Source organism: Alligator sinensis, unplaced genomic scaffold (genome assembly GCF_000455745.1).
Source record: "Alligator sinensis unplaced genomic scaffold, ASM45574v1 scaffold221_1, whole genome shotgun sequence".
NCBI lineage: Eukaryota > Metazoa > Chordata > Crocodylia > Alligatoridae > Alligator > Alligator sinensis.
The window spans coordinates 2,008,861-2,031,343 of record NW_005841948.1 but is presented as its reverse complement, the minus strand read 5'-3'; the positions used below and the strand labels follow the sequence as shown (position 1 = coordinate 2,031,343).

The 22,483-nt window shown below is 43.9% G+C and overlaps 1 protein-coding gene across 1 annotated transcript in view; it reads left to right on the top strand.

The window, feature by feature from the left end:
• Positions 1-22,483, top strand: part of DNAJC1 (DnaJ heat shock protein family (Hsp40) member C1) — a 143,367-nt gene that overhangs the window by 54,421 nt on the left and 66,463 nt on the right. The window contains exon 8 of the mRNA XM_006020174.2: positions 10,369-10,535. Coding sequence (XP_006020236.1) covers positions 10,369-10,535 — 167 coding nt within the window. The remainder of the gene's footprint in view (positions 1-10,368; positions 10,536-22,483) is intronic.

Below are 22,483 nucleotides of genomic sequence, written 5' to 3'. Positions count from 1 at the left end.
AAGCCCCACACTTGCTGGCTCTGGCAGCGGTGATTGGGGCCCCTGGGCACTCATGGCAGATCCTCCTCACGCAGCAGGGGGTAGTGGGGATCACCCCCCCCAACTTGGCACCCGCTCTGCAGCTGCCCCATGGTGTGGGTGCAGTGTGGCTTGGCAGGGCACTGCGCACTGCCTAGGAGTTGGGGCCACTAGGGCTGAGCGGTGCTGGGCTCTGGCTGACAGGTGGAGCCGCCCTAGCTCCCAGACAGTGCGCGGTGCCATGCTGAGCTGTGCTGCACCCATGCAATGGGGCAGCTGCTGTGTGGGTGCCAGGGCAGGGAATGGGGCTGTGTACGGCAGCCATGGAGACTTCTTCTGTGGCTCCTCCGGTTATGCCTGCTTCTGCCCTGGTGGGGGGTGGTGCACGTGCTCTGCTCTGCTGCTGCTTGCCCAGCTGGCATAGGGGTGGGGGGGCATGATGCAGGCGTGGCTTGTTCCAGGCAGCAGCAGGGCATAGCTCCCACTCCCTGCACTACTGCATCCGCATCAGCCTTGGGAGCAGGGACTCTGCCCTGCTGCCACTTGCCAGTCGTTTCAGGGGAGGCACTGGATGCAGGCGCAGCAATGCTGGGAGCAGGGGCAATGCCCTGCTGCCACTTGCCCCCTTCTGCCTGGAGTGAGCTGCGCCTGCATCCCAGCCCACCCCCCCTGGCTGGGCAACTTGTTCTAGCCCCAATCCCTCCGTCCTCCGTGCCGCTTCCCTTCCCCCCCCAACCCCAACAGACTTACCAGCTGGAGGCATCTGTCAGCTGCCTGTTTAGTTTATGGCTGAATGTTTTCTGAAGCTTTTTCAAATCAGTTCGGCTGCTTTTCAGTGGGATGTTGCATGAATCGATTTGGAGCTTTTACTTGGTATTCGGATTCGGAGATTCGATTCCCTGAATCGGAGCAAATCTCCTCTGAATCAAATCAGCTTCCAAAGCTTTGCACAGCTGTACTATCTACTTCCCCCAGCAGCCTTTCTGCCCCCCTGCCACCTGCATCCCCCCATTCCAGTTCCCTACAGCCTGTCCTTCTCCCTCTCTTCCACCCAACTCCCTGGTCTCTGCCTCATCTCCATTTTCATCCCTCCCCAGATGCTGCTCCGGTTGCTCCATACAGACAGGCAATGCAACATCAGTGCTGCTGATTGTCAGGGCAGGGGAATGTATTGCCATGTGCTGCATGTCAAGGAGAGATACCAGCACTAGCCAGAGCTGAGCTGTGCATGACAGAGAGGGGGAGGTTGGGTGGGCAGAAGCTTCAGGGGTGGGGGGAAGGAGGCTGCTATGGGTCTGACCTTTGCCCTGATACAGACTCAGAGCTGGAGTCAGAGCTGTAACAGCTACCTGCTCCCCTCTCCACTTCATATGCAAATATAAGACAAGGGTCTATTTTGCCACATGTTGATTGTGGAGGGCTCATCTTATCTTTGTGTAAATGTGGTAGGCCACCCTTTAGTCACCATAATTTTCTCCCCCTGTTGGTACATAAATGCTATAATCAAGTCACCCTTCAGCCTTCCTTCTAATAAACTAAACAGACCTGAACTTTTACCATAATGCCTGTTCTCTAGCATTCAGGTAATGGTTGTGCTTCTTTTAGGCACCTTCTGTGTTTGTGGCACCTGTGTACTGTATACCAGTATCAGTATCATCAGTGTTGTACACACAGGTACAATCACTTCCTTACTTCTATTTACTGATCCCCTGTTAAGATTCCGTTAGTCCCTTTTGTCATAATATCACGCTGGTATTTCATACTGAGCCCCTTGTGCAGTGTGATGCTTAAGTCCTGCTTTCCTAGACACAGTCCTTCATTCTGCTAGTGTGGTCTTCATTTCTTGTTGCTTGAGGTATAATTCTATCTTTAACTCTATTAAAGTGCATTTAATTTGAATGGGCCTGCTTATCAGGTGATCTAGATTGCTTTAACTCTCCTATCCATGTAATTACTTATATTTTGCTTTACTTTGTCATCTACAAATTTATCAGGAATGATTTTTGGATTCACCTGAATTAATTCTAGACCACTTCAAATTTAAGTTAGCACCCCCCAATCATTAGATGCATGGAAAATGATAACATTTGTGAAGTAATTTTCCATGTATAGAATCATATTTAGTGGAAGGTCATCTTAAATTAGTCTCCCTCCTTTCCCCACTCCTGTAACAGGGAAAGCAGCAGCTAGGGGTGAGAGGCCAGATCCCTGCCCCTTGCTCTCCCTCTCACCTGCCACTCTGCCTGTGCCTGCGCCCCCTACCCCCTCCCAACCTTCTGCTGCAGCTGTGGTCCAGTTCTGCGGCGCTCAGCAACAGTGGTGGCCTCAGCCTGGCCAGGGAGAAGTGGTGGCAGCTTCTGGTCAGACAAGGTCAAGGCTGCAAGGATTGGATCCAGAGCAGAAGGTAAAGGGAGGAGGCACAGGTACAGGGGGCAAGGGGTGGGGGGTAAGGCTGCAGGTGCCCCCCCAGTCCCCTTCTTCCAAACAAGCTATTCCAGCCCAGGGGGCCCAGGGCCAAAGATGGAGCCGGGGAATCTGCCTGACCCAGGCAGATTCTCAAATCTAAGGCAGTGGTGAAGGGGGGGTTCATCTTGGATTTGAGTCAATACAGTACTACTGGAAAACTGGTGAAAACCTTTAATAGCATTGGCCATAATTCTAATTCCTTTGGAACCCTACTAGAAACACCCCATTGAGTGGATCCCCATTGATTACATTTTGCTATGTGTTAGTTTTGGTTTTTTAATCCATTAAACATTTGATTTGTTGATACTTTTTAGCACTAATTTTTTTATCATGTTACACTGGTACCATGTCAAATACCAACAAAGTCTGAATATGTTAGATTTACACAAGTGACGTTATCAGTCACACTGAAGTCTTATCAAAGACTGAACTTGTATTTCTGTAACAAGACCTATAGTCCTTAAAACCATTTCACACGTTGGTTGGGTTGCTGGTTTGTGTGCATTTTCTGAGAGGGTTTTAAAATCTAAGCATTCAGAATCCCAAACATACAAATAGAAGATTTAATTTGCATCATGCTAGTGCTTAGAGATCAAAGTCATAGACCGGGGCATCAAACTTATTTGGTCCTGTGGTCTGGTTGGGGGCTGCTGGACTGGTCTGATGGTTGGGTGGGGCCATGCTGGAGGCAGCAGGCAGGGCCGGTCTGATGGGGTGCCGTGGGGGCTGCCCCCATGCCATATGCAGCACACACCTGCCTCCAGTTTTGGGTTTGCACTACAGGTGGCATGCGAGGTGGACTTGGTGCCACAGGGGCTGCTCATGACCCAGGGGCTGTCACAGGGCATGTGCTGCATGCTGCATCTCACTGGACCACTCCTGGGCCCTGGCTCTGGAGCTAGACCAGATCAGGTCACGTGTGCATGTTGGAGCCAGGGTCGGTCTTGTGGGGTGTTGCATGAAGCATGTGCCCAATTCCAGCCCTGCCTATAGTTCCCGCACTGCCAGGTCCAGCTCGTGCACCACTGGCAGCACAAACCCTGGTGTGGGGGCAGCACAAGCTGGATCAGCCAGGGATTGGCAAGGTTTGTGGTGGAGTGGCTGGTCCCAGACCAGTCTTAGAAGTCACACAGTGTCTGCTTTGTATCATGGGGAAAAATGTATAATTCAGAAAAATGGAAAATCATGAGGAGAGAGAATCTTTGCTTATGAAGTTTGTTTGAAAAGTTATCCTTGCTATGGGAAGGTGGAGCAGAACCTTCCCTCCCAATCCCTCCCTTTTAGATTGAAGCTTAAAATTGCAAAAACTTGATATTGTAGGTCTGCAGACTTAAGAGAAAATTCCCGTGACCTTCAGAAAATTCTCAAATAGAGCTTTTAAAAAACGAGGATATCTTTTTTGCTTATCACAAATTTTGATGATATTGCTGTTCTTGTTGTACTTGATTTTTCTTTAAAATAAGGCTATTTTAAATGTTCAGATGTTCATTTAATGGCACAATGGGATCTGATCCATGATCCCAGTAATCCCATAATAATGTTTTGGGGTCGGGGAATTAGATCCCAATTGCGCCCTACTTGACAGTGCAGGGGCAGCCTGGGAACATGATCTCGGTTTCCTCCTTCACTGTCATGTTAAAAGCCAGATGCCTAAAAAACAGATGCTCATCAGCTGTTTCCTGGGGCCGCATCGGAGCTCTAAACAGACTTGGAGCAGTCCCCAGAGCTGGCTGACAGTCAGCTGATCGTGGCTTATTTCCTATTATACTGCACCATTAATTGCCTGAATGTGTGGTTAGGTTACTATTTAAGATGCAAATAACTAATGTCTGCCAGGTGCCTAAGTTTTTGTTCTGTTTGGATAATATTTTTTCACACGTATTTACCTGAATATAAGACATCTCCCCCCAGTAATTAGATTCTATATAGGGAAAATCTCATAAAAGCCTGAATCTGTTTGTCTGTCAGTAACGCTTTATTAGCGCTCTGATTGGCTGACAAACAGCCATTCAGATTGTGAAGAAGCAATCTGACAGAAGGCAGCCTGCCACCATGATAATGGGGACACAAGGGATGGAGAAGGGGGCTCCCCGGAGGCGGCGGCAACAGAGAGGACAGAAGGGCGGGGGACTGGCCGCAGGCCCAATGGGGGGGGGCAAGCGGGCCCGAGTGGGGGGGAAAAAGCCAGCCCACTGTGGCTGGGGGAAGGAGCAGGCCTTTTTTCCCCCCCCCGCCCCAAGCTCGGGCCCACTTCTCACCCACCCTCCTCCCCCAGGGGAGACCTGAGCCCATTTCTCCCATCCCCAAGCTGACCCAATGTGGGTGGGGGGGAGGAGGAGTGGGTGTGCCATGGTGATGCTGGGGTTGGGGGAGGACTGGGTCTGGGCCTGGGCCCAAGGCAGGGAAGAGGGGGGAGTGAGTTCGAACCAGGGGAAAAGCTGGCCCACTGCGGCAATGGGGGGGACAGTGGGCCCAGCCTGAACCAGGACAGTCTAACACAACAGCTGCAGGGGAGGGGAGGAGCGAGCTTTGTCTTCCTTGTCAGGCCTGAGCCCACTCCCCCCCCCACGTCAGCCCCGAGTCTGCTCCTCCCATTCCTCTGCTGCGGTGGCCTGGCTTCTCCCCACCCTTGGGCCCAGTCCTGCCCCACATCGGGCCTGATCCTGCTCCTCCCTTCCCCCCACTGCTGCAGCAGGCAGGTGGGGAGCGGGTCTGGACTCCTAGCAACAGGAGGGAAGGGGGAGTGGGCCCAGATGGGCGGGAGGCCCAGGGCTCCATCCCCTCCTGCACCCCCCCACTGTCATTCTTGATGGACAGTTGCCTAGTGTTTTTATATATTTTTAATCATTTTCCAGGTATAGAATCTAATTATTGGAAATTTGCCTTTAATTTGCCCCCTTCCCACTGCTACAGCAGGGAAGATAATTCTCAGGGTTCAGGTGGCAACCTTGCTCTGCCCCCCCCCCCCCCCCTTTACTGTCAGATCCTGCTCTGTATGAGCATATGGAAGTGAGGGACAGATTTGAAAACACTGACTTTAAAATAAACATGATTGTTGTAATTTGCATATAGACAAATTACTATGGGTACCCATAGACTTACCTCATCCAGAATTGATGCATTTTACTTTTTTTTAAACTGGCAAGTTTCAGCACAGGTACTCCATAATACGCTTTTTAAGCAGCACTTTTATACCTACCTATATATAGCACAAATTATGCATGAAATTAATCCAAAACCAAAGGCTCATGATTTACCATATAGTTCATTGGGCTGGGTCCCAGCAGTCAAGCCATGGTGACTCCACAGCTCAGCACTGCTCAGTGTGTGTGTGTACTCCAGATACCCCCTCCTTATCTCCCCTTCCCCCCAAAGATCCATGTGCTAATTGGAACCAAGTGTTCTTGTCATGAGTCCTGGGATGCTCCAAAAATGTATATGCAATTAAGGCACAGGGAAACTGGCCCAGCTCCATCTCATGGAGGGTTGGTCCACACTAATCATATGCCACAGGCTGAGAGGTGATGATGGAGGGATTCAGGGTAACCTGTTTGAGGCCCTGGTGATCTTTGTCAGATGTTTAAAGCTTGTGAAGAAGTGGGAATAATTGGAAACAGGATAGAAAGGCTCAGTTCAGTTGTGGGAATGAGGAGGAAGTTGAAATGTATTCAATGTAGTGGCTCACCATGACTTGAAAAAGAGTTGGCATTGAGGAGGACTGAGCGCAGTGGGCATTACTATATGTTTTGTTCAGATGGACTGTGTTAACCTATCCTTGCGGTAGGTTTCCATCAGCATCTTGGACTTTTGGCTAAGATCACATTGTATCTCCTGTAACCTAGTTGCGTTCCCCTCCTCACCCCCATCCTTCTATTGTTAGTCCCTCGCTCGGGCGCTATGTATTTCCCTACTGGCTTTGTCAGCTTTTTTTGATTCACAATCCTAAACATTTACTAATAAAAGTCAATTTTTGGCACCAAGGGGAGGTTGTTAGAGCTGGCCCTGGCTCTCCCGATGCTGGCCTGGTATTGCAGTACCTCCAGGTTTGGTGCCAGTTCCCTGTGGAGGAAAGACCTGCCCCTTTTAATAATAATTAAAAAAAAAAAAAGGTGGGGGGCAGACTTTAAATTAGTATGTTTGCTCAGTATGGGTTATGTAGTTTATAGTCATGCTCGGTGTTGGCTACATATAATCAACTTCATAGTAGGTGTCTATTACTTGAGCACATGCTGCTTTTGGCAGCAGTTTAATGATGGTGTAATTAATGAAGTTTTCTTGTATGTGAATGGAAGATGAGGGGCTTTTTTTCCCTGTGCTGACTGGGAGGGGAAAAGCCTTATTTTTTAATAGAATAAATATGGTATATATTATGAACTAAAAGAGTCAAAACCTGTACAAGTTAGTATTAAGAAAGTGGTATTTACAAAAAAACCCAGTGAGAATAGATGATTTGCTCCTCCTCCATTGGGGCAAGCCTTAACCAAGACCTTTTTTTTAACATTGCACTCATTAGTGTGAACAACTGTGGTTCTTGTTAAGGTTATTTGATACCTAAATATCTTACTTATGAACATGATCAATTTACTAAGGTTGCTTACAGGCATTTATTTCTACCAGAAGAAACTTCTTCCAGTAGAAAAATAGCCTGGGAGTTGGACTGTACAGACATTCTTCCACCCCATGGCTAGAGGGCTTCTCAGGCAAGCTGTCCAGTTAGGGGACAGTGGAAAGCTACTCCCTGAGCCACCTCTGCCCTTGGGAGACCCTCATTTGACAGCCTGCTGTCTTCCCTGCCAGGGAAAGGAGCAGGCTGTCAAGTTGCTGTTGGCAGCTGCTGAAAAACAGCAGCTGCCCAAGACATCCAGGGAGGGTTCTAGCTCCAGGAGAATGCCCCCCTATTCTAACAATCAGCTGAGCCCTGCTTCCAGCCTCTAGCTTTTAAATCAGTCCCCTGCCACTCAGCTGGGTAGCAGGGCAGCATGGGGGAGCCAGCGGGACCAAGGAGCCCCAGGTCTGGGAGACTTTCTTAAAGTCCTGCTCCTGGCTGCCAGTTTTTAAATTGCCATGCCATCCCTCAGCTGGGTTGTGAGGATGGCAAGAGGAAATCCACCTACATCTACTGAAAGCTGAAGACTGCCCAGTTTGAGGAAGGTGCAGGCAGTGGTGGCTGCTGCTTGCCTCACCTCCCAGTCTGTGGGAGGGGGAAAGCAGCTGCTGCACATGCCTTTTCAAGACCAGGATGAGTCCAATCATGCGAAGGCAGGGAACCTTTTCCCTAGCTCCATGCCTCTTGGTCCCTAGGAAGAGAGAGGCTTGGGGGAAGTGTACAGATGTTCAGTCTCCCATGAGTGATTTAATCCTGGTAGTTGCCAAGTCATTTTTTTCCTTGAGTGTCCGTTTTTCCTCCTGGAGAAAGCTTGAACATCTGCACACGTGATTTCTACCAGCGATTCGGTACAAACTGGTTTCAGTCTCCAATAACTGTCCCCACAGTGTTGGGGACCAGCCTTTGAAATCTGACCTTATGTTCTCTTACCTGCATTTGTATTAGGATTATGCAAGGCTGTCTATGTATAGATCAAAAAAGAGCAGTTGAAGGCTAAAGGAATATATTAAAACAAAACAAAAAAACCTTTCAAAAGGGTTCTTAAACCTCTTTAAGACGATGAATGGGCATGTGACTAAAAAGAGGCCTGGGGGAAGTCTGTAATAATTACTAATAAGCATGTTTCTACTCTGAATGTGGGTTGGAGTGGGGAAGCAGGGAGGTGGGGGAGAGGATGTTAGAATGTGAAGTTCTGTATTTACTGATTCAGTGGTTCAGTACAAAAAGTGCTAAGAAGTTATCTAGATATATAGAGATCAATATATAGATCTAGATAACTTCTTAGCACTTTTTGTACTGAACCACTGAATCAGTATTTTTTTTTTAATATTGGCACTGCAAACTTAATGCAGGATCTGAAAGTCAACCTCTGGGGTCTTTCTTTCCATTTTGTATCGTTACAAGTGACAAAGGTTCTCAAGGACAGATAAAGCCTTCAGTTACATTTGTACAACCACTTTGTCTTCTAGTGATTTTTGAATCCATTTTACAGAAGGAAGTTGGCAAACAACTGTTGGTGATGCTCACAAAGTAATAGTATTCTGTTTACTTTGTTTTATCTGTGTTGTCATCACCAAGGAGCTAAATAGTAGTAAAGATTTATGTTGATCCCAAATTAATCCACTGTAACTCTGAGTATACACAGAGATATTGTTTCTGCATAGGAACTTGTCAAGACAGAAATTAACTTTATTATGAATGGAAATAAGTTAGGATAACTTACATAAATATTCTAGTATCCTTTGAAGTTCATGTGTTTTCTTTTAGTAACTGATGGTTAAAATCAGCTTTACATTTCTCTGTTACAGTCTTAACTCTGACCGATAAGATATTGTTTTTACCATATATTTCACAAAGATATATAATTTTACAGAAGGCAAAGCATGCAAATTAATGGTGTATACGTTGAAAGTATTTCTAAGTTATGACTCGAGGGTGAGGTTTAACTTTACTGCAATGTTTAAAGTGACTTTTTGTACCTGCATTTTTAGTAATTGAATAATGCAATATTAAGGTTCATCCTGGTAAAAATATAAGTTCATTTAAATATTTATTGATTTTGTTTGTTTTTTTTTAAATTTGTATTTGCATTATATTTTTCTATGAGCACACTTGCCTTGCATTTTGCAGAAGGGTAAGTTTTTCACAAACTGAGATTAATTTCCTAAACATTTTTAAATTTCAAGCAGGTATACTTGTCACAAAGCAGTTCTCCTAACTAAGTATATTTAAATGCTTACAGGATCATTGGTCTTTTATCTATTAATTTTAAAACTTAAATGTTTTGTGTGCTAATTTCTTCTTGTGTTTTTAAAGAATTTTGATCCCGGATGATCATCATAAAAATGTTTTTGCTCCATGTATTGTATTCTATAATATCAGGTTTTTTTAGGAGTTTCTATAAAAGCCTTGCCTGGTACATAAAATATTTCATAGTGCCTTCCCTGCACATTTAAGAATCTTTCTACAGCAGGGTAAGTGTCTGTTTTGTAGATTTCCTAAGGCTTGCTTGAGAGAGAGGGGGGAAAAAAAAAAGCATTCCTCTTATGGAACTCAGGAGCTCTGAAGAAAATAATTTAAAATAGCCATCTGCCATGGGCTTGACACATCCTATGAACATATCCTGCTTGGGCTTGAGCAAATCCTGTCAACTTCATTCACAGTGGTGGGGGGAAGAGGTCTGTTGGTTAACTGTGGACACACGTCTCTCCTCTTCCTCTTTACAAAATTTTACAAATTCAAAATTGCAAGGGTTTACTTATGAGATGTTTGGCACCTGAATTTCAGAGGTGATGAGCATGTCTAATTGGAGCTGAAGAACAATATGCTCTCCCAATAAAGCAATTGATCCAATAAGAGATATCACAAAGAATCCCTGATTTTTCCATATGAGCTGAAGTGCTCATTATCTCTGCAAATAGGCCTGGATGTCTCAGCCTAACACTTTAGATGTTAAGACTAAGCTATTTCTAAAAAAGAGAACTTGAGAAAAAATTGCTACACATCAGCCCAAAGTTTTTTGCTTTTTGGAGGTTTTTTGTACAGAACAGCATAGGGTTAGGGAAGTAAAAACAGGCCTGTAAGTCACCTCTTTGCTTCACCTTGATGCCAATCAGGGTTATTCTAATGTATGAAACCTTTGTGTTTCTTCTCTCCCTCTCCGTCTCATTATATAACTGACAATCTTAAGTTGGCTTTAACAATGGGGAAGCTAATAGCATCTGTAAGTCATGTTTCTAGGTAATGCTAGTAAGCGATGATTTATCTTTATTTTGTAGAGGAGAAGAAGCCTAAAATCAAGAAGCCAAAATCTGAATTCCCTATATACACAGCTTCAGAATCCAGTGCATATGTACCATCTTATGATCATGGAACTTCTATTGAAGAGATTGAGGAACAGATGGATGATTGGTTGGAAAACAGGAACAGAACACACACAAAAAAGGCAGGTTGAATTTCCTTTTTGCATTTTCATAAGAATATTTAAATGTTATTTTACTTGTAGCATTGTATTTAAATATCTTACATGGTTATAGCATGTAGTTATGCCACCATTTTATACATATGGTACCGGAGTCGAGAGAACTATTATTTTTCAGTCTGAGAACATAATCACAATATTTTCTTCTTGAGTATTTGATTCTGTCAAAAGTTCAACATTAGTTATAGACAGATACTAGTGTTGTAATGGCATGTATGGAGTTCATCAAAAGCATATACAAGCTTTACTTAATAAGACTTTTTCCATTGGAAATTAATAAAATAAGTTGGAATCAAGTTATGTTGTGTGCTGTAGCTTTCTCTTATCTTGCAGATAGCTGCAGAAATTACTATTTTCTTGCTTACAAATGCCTTGTCTGTGCAGTTTTGTAATGCTTTAAACAGTAGCATTGGTTGTGGCTGCACAAGTAGCCTTTAAACCAGGGGTAGGCAACCTGTGGCAAACATGTCACAAGTGGCATGAACAGCCTCTGTGTGGCATATAGCAGATCAGGAAGAGGGCAGGGAGCAAAAAGCAGAGCAGCAGATGAGGCAGGAAAAGGGGATCAGAGTTTCTCTTGGAGAGAGTGTGATGCTTAATTTGGGGCATACCTGCTAAAAAGGCTTTAAGTTAACTCCCTTCCCCGCTTCTCTAAATAAGATAGGATTATTATGACCTGGGCATCACTTCGAAGTGTGCTGCCTGTAATTCTTTTTATGATTGCACACAGAGGGCTTGTAAAGGCTATTTTGAAATAATTTCTGACAGAGAAGTCTGTGTAGAGTATATCTGACTCTGAGGTACTCCCTCAGCAGTAGCCTTTTTCTGCTTCAAAGTCAGTTTCAACAAGTGTCCAGGATAAAAGAAATGCATGCTACTTGGGGGGAATAAGAAATCTGCTGGCTCAGAGACATCATGCTGTTAACAAACACTGAATCTTGTCAACTCTCCTCGGGTCAGTCATTGGCTCCTGCTGCCTGAAGCAGGAAGGAAGGTACAGAGATCTTCACGCAGGTCCTGACACCAATTACTGTGTCTGGTTATCTGCCAAGGAGGAGGCTGGGAATCGTTACACATCATTTGAGCTGGTTGTTTCAAAACTATGCATGTCCTGTGAGGTTTTTGGTCCTGTGGGTCACTTTCCTTAGCATCTGTACTACATTGTATGCTTTTGGTGACTGCATCCCCTTCCTATATCCCCCTGGTGACAACCTCTAGTTGTCAGTACCGTATACATTAGACTGTTCAATATCACCTTTGAATGTAAATGTATTTGAAGAACTAGTAGCAGTATTGGTGGTTACAGTATTGATAATATTGATAATACTGCCTTTTTTGTCCACTAAGATGTTTTCACAACTCTTGTAGATCTTACAGATTCTTGGGAACTAAAGTTCCGTTACTGGATGCAGAGGTGTAACAATGCAGCCAAGTGCTTGAAGCAGCTGCAACACAATGAGTCCTACAGCAACTTCTGAATGCTGTTATGCTGCCACAGCAGTTGTGCAACTTCAGTGGCAGCTATTCCCTCCTCCCCCTTTCCTCCCTCTACTGTTGGACAGTTGTCCCATTGCTCTGTCCTACTTATGCTGCTGGCTGGATGTTTCTAACCAGGTTTCTGTCAATACTAGAGCCAAATCAAGAGAGATGATCTGCTGCTTTATTTAGCACCGGTGAGGCCTCACTTAGAGTCCTGTGTCCAGTGTTGGGCCCCATAGTTCAAGGAAGATGTGAACAGATCGGGGAGAATCTAATGGAGAGCAATAAACATAATTTGAGGTTGGAAAACATGACTTATGAGAATAGACCGAAAGGCCTAGAATTGTGTAGTTTGGAAAAGAGAGTATTGAGGGGAAACTTGATAGTTCTTCCAATACCTGAAGGGCAGAGAGGATTGAGATGGGCTTTTCTCTGTGGCTGTAGCGGATGAGAATAAGAGCCAGGGCCTCAAACTGCAGCAGAGGAAATTTAGGTTGAAGGTTAAGAAGAATTTTCTGACTATGAGGATGGTCATAGTCCCTATTCCTGTTGGAACAGGCTCCCTTCAGAGGTAGTAGAATCTCCATTCCTGGAAAGTTTCAAGAGCAGTTCAGACAGACGCTTGACTGGGATGGTTTAGTTAGGAATGATCTCGCATTGAGCAGGGGGCTGAACATGATCTCATGAGGTCCCTTCCAGACCCTATGATGGATGAATATGTGTGCACGCACGCGTTTTCCCTCGCTTTATGCTGTACATGCGTTCCTGGAAAACGATGCATAACTCAAATTCTCATAAAGGGAACCCACTTTACAATGTAACAAATAGGAATACATTCCAAGACCTCAACTGCACTGACCCGCAGACCATTTCTACCACTTTACAAGACAATTTTGGTACTCGCCAACAACAGACAGTACACACAAGCACAGGGCCATATTATAATGGGGATGGCAACTACAGAAACATGTTGGAGACAATGAGCGAGGAGCACAGATCCACACAGGAGACTATATGTTGGTGTGCGTCACTCCCACAGCGCATTGCACAAAGCAACCGACTGCAGGCTTCTACCGCACTGATCGCATAAGAATGAATTTACATTGCATATAATGAATTTTTGGTATAAAAAGGGTCATCGTATAAGAGCAAATTCACACATACAGAACCCACATAAAGCGAGGGAAACCTGTGTGTGTGTGTGTGTGTGTATATTTTTTTTATTTTACTTTATTTTTTTAAGTGTGTGTGTATTCACCCAACTTTGTTTTAGGTGGTCGCTCTCTCTAATGTAAAATCTGAAGCTCTCCTAGTTTCTGTACCTCAGTATTTTCTCCTCAGAGGAATTGTATTCATTTTGGATCAGGGCTGTCCAACTGGCAGGCTGCATGCAGCCTCTGAGGAATTAACATGCACTCCCTGGGCTGTCGAGGCTCCCCTTTTCTCCCCCAGCTTCAGCTACATGCTGTTGCAAGGGGGGCCGGTTGTCATGGCATGGTGAGTGAGGCACATCCTTCAGCGCTGGGGGAATTGGCACCTAAGAACTTGCACAGTGTGGTGCTACAATACAGCCATGGGGAAAACCAAACCTCATCTTAAAATTGAGTATCAGACTGCTCCAGCTGGGAGCTGTGGGGAGTGGCTATGCAGGAGCTCCTGGTGTGGACAGTGACAGTGGCAAATGGATTCTTTCTCTGTCCGGCTCCCTGCCAGCAAGAAAGACTGGAGGATGGGGAGAGGAGCTGGGCAGGGAGCAGACTCTGGGAAGGAGGAATCTGCATGTTTCTGCTGCTGCTGCTGTCCCTGGCTGAGCTGGGCTTCCTGCATGGCTGCTTCCTACATCTCCCAGCTGGAGCAGTCCAACATCAGTCAGTTAAGTTGGGGCGAAGGGGAGGAGAAGAGGAAACCTATGTGCTGCTTCCACTGTCTCCAGCCAAGCTGGGCTCCCTGCAGTATGGAGTAGGAGCAGGTCAGGAGCAGCTCTGGGGCTTCCTCTGTGTCCAAGTTAGCTAGGGACAGTGGGTGAGGGGGAGGTATGAACCGGGGAGGGGTAAGAAGGAAGAAGAGGAGGCAGATGTGGCAGGTGATGGCAGAGGCAGAAGCCAGGGTGTGCAGGTAAGTGGTGGGGATCAGACTGCCCATGCCTCATGCCTATTTACTACCTGCCCTCCTGCTTCTGCATTCCCATCCACTCATCCCCCTGCTGCTGCTTTCCTGCATTTATAACATTTATAATTTTCCATGTCTAGAATCTAATTATTGGGGGGTTGTATTCAATTCAAGGTCATGTTGGATTTATGTAAATACGGTATGTGTACAAAGTAAAATACCTAGAATGCATCATAGCTGTTTATCTCATTTCTGTGATAATGCTTACAAGTCAGGAAGTGAAACTGTCACTCCATACTTTTGACTGTACTTCTGTCTTCCAGGAAAATGATGCTGAAGTTGTTAAGAAATGACATTAGTACTGTAACTAAAGGACAGTTAAAACAACTTCTGAAACGTTTCTTGATATTTACTTAATTATGGGATAGACATAAAGTATAATGTATGTCTATTTAGATGCTGCTGCTTTTGCATTGGTATTTAGTTCTGAAATGGCATGTGTTTATTTGTATTGAACTCTAATCTAGTCTTGTTTTAATATATCTGAACCTCATCAAAAAGCTGATACTCAGAAGTGGATTTGCCTATTGGGTTTTATAACCCTATTTGTAGATGTGTAATAAAACAGCTTTAATATGCATGGTACATTTGCATCCAATTCCATTACCATGAACATTCATGGAAGAGATCACTGTTGATAATATTGTAACAGCAGATTGTTGTCATAGTAACTAACTATTTTGATAAAAGGCTAGGGGTAGACTTTATTTGCATAACAGTTATTTAAGCTCTTGTTAAATTTTTTCAGTAACAAAGGAAATTAAGGACTTTTCTCTGCCAATGTACTTTGGTTATTTAGATTGTAAGGTACTCCAGTCTTGTACAGCCCAAAGTGTTCTGATACTAAAATTAATCATATCTGCATAATACCAATAAAAATATTTAAGAAAAATATTAAGCACAAATTGGCTGTTTGTTTTTGCAGGCCAGTTGGGAAATAAATTTTGATTATGTCTTGAAAAACTACTGACTTGGAGGGAAGGAAGGAAGAAAGGTCTCAGATGTCTTGCAGAACTACTTGGTAACTAGGCTTCATGCAACCTAGATATCAACTGCAAAGCTAGTATAAGAGAAATCTGTAGGTGAAAGTTATATGCAGGTGTAGTCCAGAAACTGAAACTTGATGTATATTCAGTACAGTTCAGTAAAGTAAAATGTACAAGTCACATAAACCAAAAAAAGCAAACAGTATGCAGCTACATGTGTGTTCTTAATGCATAGCATGCTGAAGCGTTCATTAATAAGAATTCAATCATTTTTGCCTATTACTGTTATGGTTTTAGGAGGAAGTTTTCCTAAAACTGAAACGCTTTCATTTTTTAGGCATGTTGCAGTAGCATGCAAATGCTCCAATCAGAATCAGGGTCCACATTTTGCTAGGCACTGTAGATGTGTATCAAGATATGGTCCTTGTAGTGAACATCTTATAATTCAAGAAGACAAGTGACATGTAGAGAGTGGAGATAGCGGAATACAATGAAATATATGCAAATCTAATGTAATTTCCATTTTAAATATTGAAGGATTTTAAAATTAAAAACAGTAAATGTCATCTGCTGCTGCCTGACTCTCAGTTCAGCTACATCTATAACAAATCAGTCCATTAATAAAAGCTAAAGTGAGGCTTGAAAGGGGGATGTGAAGGAGGATAGGGTAGTGGCCTTAGGAATCACTTTTGGGAATCTGAAGATGCACTATGGAAAAGGCCATAAAGACATTTGTATGAAAACTTGGCAATTGGGCATGTCAGAGGAAGAGGTGAGGGGTACTTTTTCATTTTGTTGACTTACAGGCTAAGCAGTCCAAGAGTCTCTTGTTTTATGTCTATGACCACCCTTATACATGTTGAAGGATGTACCTGGCCAGACAGTGGTTTGATTTTTTTTTTTTTTTTTTGTCTTACGATGATAATAAAGAGAAGACATTAGTCTGGGTAATCATCATTACCCTTACAGTTGTTTCACTTCCCTTCTCTGCTTTTTATACACAGACATTACAAAAGATTTTGTATTGTACTTTGCATTTACACGTAGCTCTTTCCTACTTTATCATTCTTTGTATTAAGTAGTATGAAAAAATACATTCAAAAGGCAAGACCTGGTATAATAGGAGACTTAAACTACCTGAATATTTTATTTCATTTTTAGACTTACAGTGCTCCCTCCCTCAAAAAGGCTTAAGGCAGCTTACAATAAAATCAAGTGAAATTTTATTACTTGAAAATTACTGAGGGTGCAGGAACTAAGAGTGCCTTTTGCTTCACTCTTAGTTATTTAGTTATTTTTAATTAAATCCTTAAAACAGTATTAGCCAGAAAAGAATAGAATCACAGGCCAAAATATGAAAATAACATGTTAAAGAGTATTTAGGTAAATTTGAGGGGTGTAGGTTGTAGCCGTGTTGGTCTAAGGACATAAGCAGACAAGGTTCCTTGGGTGAATTTGATATCTTTTATTAGACCAACCCAAATAGTTGGAGAATAGTTATTAAGCAAGCTTTTGGGTTCAAAAACCCTTCGTCAAGCTAAGGAAGTTTCAGCAGTTGGTGTGTACTCTTCCTGGAGCACACCAACTGCTGAAACTTCCTTAGCCTGACGAAGGGTTTTTGAACCCAAAAGCTTGCTTAATAACTATTCTCCAACTATTTGGGTTGGTCTAATAAAAGATATCAAATTCACCCAAGGAACCTTGTCTGCCTAGGTAAATTTGAGGTATTCAAGTCAGTAGATCTGATAACATTTACTTAAGGAGCTAAGGGGCACTTCCTGCATCACTAGCAATTATTTTTGAGAGCTCAAGGAGAATGTGTGTGGTCTCAGAGGGTTAGGGGAAGGCAGACCTAGTATCTGCCTTTAGAAAAGGGAAAAGTAGGAATTGGGCTGGGGATTTATAGAACTCTGACAGCCATAAAGTTACTGGAACAAATTATTAAGTGGTTTGTCAGTATATAAGGAATAATAAGGTAGTAAAAAACAGCCACCTTTGGTTTAAGAATGGATCATGTAAAATCTAATTTTTTTTCTTTGACAGGGTAACTAACGTATTGGATGGTGGTAGCAGCACATGTGGCATATGTTAATTGCTTTTGACATAGACCTACACACATTCTTGTAACAAAACTAAGGAGGCATGGTCTGTAAATTATAGTAAACTGGTGTATGCATCTCGTTGAAAATCTGGTTTGCTGTCAGGCTGGGAGTATATATCAATTGTAATATCATAGAGGTCTTCCCTCAGTCTGGTTCTAGTTGATATTCTTATTAATGAGTTACATAATGGAATAAAGAATATGCATAAGAAGCAAATCTCATTTAGGGGTAAAAAAAGCATGTAAGAGGTAAAATGGAGTTCTGTGGAGTCTGATGGTTGTGAGACTTCAAATGAATAGTGTATTCTGCTTTGGGCATCACACTTTAAGAAAAGTTGTAAAGAACTGGAAAGAATTTAAAGTACAGCAATAAATCTAAGAAAAAGTTTAGAAAACATTATCTATGAAGAAGGTTCAAACAACAGAGTTTGTTCTTGAAAACATTATATTAATGATTGGCTAACAGTCAGAAGTGATTGTTACAAAGAGGACAGTTTATCCCTTGTTCTCCATGACTACCAAAACTAGGACTAAGAAGTACTCAGTTTAATTTTGTAGCAACGGAGATTCATATGAGATATCCATGAGTACCTTCTAGCTTTAAAGATAGATAAACACTGCAGGATGGTACCAGGAAAGGTGTAGATTCTCTGTCGCTGGACATTTTAAACGTTGGGCTAGACAAACGTGTGTCAGGTAAAGTCGAGGTATACTTGCCTCAGAAAAGGAGGATAGGCTACATGAGTACTTGAGATTTCTCATAGCCTTGAATTTCTAAGATTCTGTGAAGTACAGGGAAGGAACTCATCATGTCTCAGTATGGAAGATACAGTGCACAAGCTAGTCTCTCTTTTCTGGTTCAATACAGCAAATAGGTATGACATGAAACCTTAACTAAGCATTTTCAACTTCTTTGGTTTTTGCTGTATGTTATGGAAAACAGAAATGGTGCAAGGATTTCTTAGATTTAAATCTTCAAAGACATACATGGGATATTATTTTGAAGCTATTACCTAGAGCTACTTAATTGAAAAATAATTATCCTTTAAGTGTTTGTCTACTTGCACATCCATGCCTTGTATGGGTGCACCTCAAACCCTTTAGCTGTATAGACATTTGTGTGTTAGTAGCACCCCTGCAGTGCATACGCACTTTGTCCCTCTTCGTGCTCCTTTCTAAAGGCATCAAGAGCAGTACATGCTTCCTATTCCTCAGTTCCTCTCAACAGCCATGGCTTAAGGAGGAGCACTTTTTCTGTTGGTTAGGATCTGCTTGGCATGAAGCTCATCCACCTTCAAACTTGTTTTATTTGTGGGGGGTTGGGGTTGGTATTTTTTTCTGGACTTGGAAGTGATTTTTATCTTTCCCACCTTTCTTAATTTTTTGGAGTCCACTCTTCCCCCATTTCATCTGAATACACATCATGCTGCACCCTGACTTAAGGCCCTCTTTCTTTTGGCTTTGTGCATTTCCTTTCTTTTCCTTTCCTTTCCTTTCCTTTCCGTCTGCACCTGTCAACAGACATATCTCTGGCGTTTAAACTGTCTTATATATGTGAGGGGCATGCAAAGTGCCTTTGTTACCTGGGAAGTCCAGTATTTCTGGGAAGTGGTCAATTTGCAAATCTTTTCACACTCCTGCCAAGACTAGGAAGTAAAGCAGGGTCGAGATACAGTCCAGGTAGGTCCATAGGGTTGGTCTCTGACCCTAGGTTTCAGGACTCTTAAGGGTGTCGCTTTATTTTCAAGGATGCCTTGTCCATTTTGATGGTGCTGAAAAAGACCTCTGTGGAATTGAAAATTGGAGGCAGTCCAAGAAGTCGTTCTACTCCCTAGGTTCTAGGTGAATGGTTCAATTTACTATCCCTTCAGTCTTTCCATTCTAATACCTTGCATCCCTGAATTAATCTTTTCAAAGTTATGGTGTGTGTCTGCTATAGCCCACCAGACCCAGGGAATGAGGTGGATGAAGTTTTCTTCACAGCTAATGCAAGTTTCCCAATCACAGGCCCTGGTTCTCATGGGGGACTTCAATCATACTGACATCTGCAGGGAGAGCAGTACAGCAGTGCACAGATAATCCAGGAAGTTTTTGGAAAATGTTGCAGATAACTTTTTTGGTGCAAGTGTTGAAGAGGCCATCTAGGGACCATTCTCTTCTTAACCTGCTGCTCACAAACAGGGAAGAATTGGTGGGGAATGTAGTAGTGGATGGCAACTTGGGCAGCAGCGATCACAAGATGATTGAGTTCAGGATCCTAAGGAAAGGAAGGATGGAGAGCAGCAGAGTAAGGACCCTAGACTTCAGAAAAGCAGGCTTTGACTCACTCAGGGACCTGATGGTCAGGATTCCCTGGGAGGCCAGTCTGAGAGGGATAGGAATCCAGGATAGCTGGGTGCACTTTAAAGAAACCTTACTGAGGATGCAGGAACAAACCATCCTGATCTGCAGGAAGACTAACAAGTATGGCAGCAGACCAGCTTGGCTTAGCAGGGAACTCTTTGGTGGGCTAAAACACACAAAAAGGAATCTTACAAGAAGTGGAAACTTGGACAAACAGCTAGGGAGGAGTATAAGAGTATTGCTTGGGCATGCAGGGATGAAATCAGGAAGGCCAAAGCACAATTGGAGTTGCAGCTAGCAAAGGACATGAAGGGTAACAAAAAGGGTTTTTACAAGTATGTCAGTAACAAGAGGAAGATCAGGGAATGTGTTGGTCCTTTACTACAGTGTTTCCCAACTGGTGTACTGACATGAGCAGTTGTGTTGTGGAATTTTGGAAAAGTCGCACAAATAAATGAATGCTTTGTCTGTAACGCTTTTGGGGGGCATGGTTCCTGGCAGGGTGTGGCTCCAGCCGGTGCTGCATGCAGGGCGGTAGGTGGCAGCAGCGGCCATATTATCTGTTGGGGGCAGGGGGAGGGAGCAGCATGCCACAATTTTTTTAATTTATGTAAGTGTGTCATGGGATGGAAAAGGTTGGGAAACTCTGCTTTACTAAATGGAGGAGGCAACCTCGTTACAGAGGATGCAGAAAAGGCTGAAGTAATCAATGTCTTTCTTACCTAAGTCTTCACAGGCAAGGTCAGATCTCAGATTTCTGCACCTGGCAGCACAGTCTGGGGAGGAGGTGAGCAGCCAACAGTGAAAGAACAGGTTAGGGACTATTTAGAAGAGCTGTATGTGTACAAGTCCATAGGTCTGGATGTGATACCCCCAAGGGTGCTGAGAGAGTTGGCTGATATGATTGCAGAGCCACTGGCCATCATCTTGGAAAACTTGTGGCATTTGGGAGAGGTCCAAGATGGTTGGAAAAGGCTAAATATAGAGCACATATTTAAGAAAGTGAAGAAGGAGCATCCGGGGAACTACAGACTAGACAGCCTCACCTCAGTCCCTGGAAAGATCATGGAGCATGTCCTTAAGGAATCCATTTCTAAGCACACGGAGGAGAAAGTGATTAGGAACAGTCAGCATGGATTCACCAAAGGCAAGTCATGCCTCTGACCAACCTGATTGCCTTCTATGATGAGATGACTGGCTCTGTGGATGCAGGAAGAGCAGTGCTAGTGCTATACCTTGACTTTTTGATATGGTCTCTCTCAAGATTCTTTCAGGCAAGCTAAGGAAATATGGGTTGGATGAATGGACTGTAAGTTGGATAGAAAACTGGCTGGATCATCAGACTAGTAGTCAGTGGCTCAATGTCTAGTAAGCCCTGGGGCTGGTTTTGTTCAATATTTTCATCAACAACTTGGAAGATGGGATGGCGTGCACCCTCAGCAGGTTTGCAGATGACACCAAGATGAGGGTAGTAGTAGATACGCTGGACAATAGGGCTAGGATTCAGGGAGACCTTGACAAATTGGAGGATTGGACCAAAAGAAATCTTAGGGTGTTCAATAAGGACAAGTGCGAAGTCCTGCACTTGGGACAAGACAATCCTACACACTAGTACAGGCTGTAGACCAACTGGCTAAGCAGCAGCTCTGCAGAAAAGTACCTGGGGTTACAGTGGACAGTAAGGTGGATATGAGTCAACAGTGTGCCCTTGTTGCGAAGAAGGTTAACAGCGTACCGGGCTGCATTAATAGGAGCATTGCTAGCAGATCGAGAGAAGTGTTTCTTCCCCTCTATTCAGCACTGGTGAGACCACATCTGGAGTAGTGTCCAGTTTTGAGGCCCCCACTACAGAAGGGATGCAGACAAATTGGAGAGAGTTCAGTGGAGGGCAATGAAAACGGTTAGGGGACTGGGGCACATGACTTATGAGAAAAGGCTGAGGGAACTAGGCTTATTTAGTCTGGAGAAGAGATGAGGGGGGATTTGATAGCAGCTTTCAGCTATCTGAAGGGTGCTTACAAAGAGGATGGAGCTAGTGTTTTCACTGGCAGCAGATAACAGAACAAGCAGCAGTAGTCTCAAGATGCAGCAAGGGAAGTTTAGGTTAGATATTAGGAACTTTCTCACTAGGAGGGTAGTAAAGCACTGGAACAGGTTACTCAGAGTTTGTGGAATCTGCACCCTTGGAGGTTTTTAAGACCCGGCTAGACAAAGCTTTGGCTGGGGTGATATAGTTGGGGGTGGTCTTCCTTTGAGCAGGGGGTTGGACTAAGTGACCTCCTGTGGTCCCTTTCAACTCTAATTTTCTGTGATTCTTTAAAAGGCACCCAGTTCCTTGGAGGAACTGGATGCCTTTAAGTTGGCAGGCCCAGATGAGCTCCATCCGAGGGTACTGAAGGCACTGGCTGACGTCATTGCGCAACCACTGGCGGTAATATTTGAGCAGTCGTGGCACACGGGCCAGGTCCCGGAGGCCTGGAAAAAGGCCAATGTGGTCCTCATTTTCAGGAAGGGCAGGAAGGAGGACCCAGGCAACTATAGGCCAGTCAGTCTCACCTCCATCCTTGGCAAAGTCTTTGAAAAAATTATCAAGGCTCACATTTGCGAGAGCCCGGCAGGACAAATTATGCTGAGGGGAAACCAGCACAGGTTTGTAGCAGGTAGATCATGCCTGGCTAATCTAGTCTCTTTTTATGACCAGGTTACAAAATGCCTGGACGCAAGAGTAGGGGTTGATGTCGTATACTTAGACTTCAGGAAGGCCTTCAATACAGTATCCCATATCATACTGGTAAACAAGTTAAGAGGCTGTGACTTGGATGACTACACAGTCC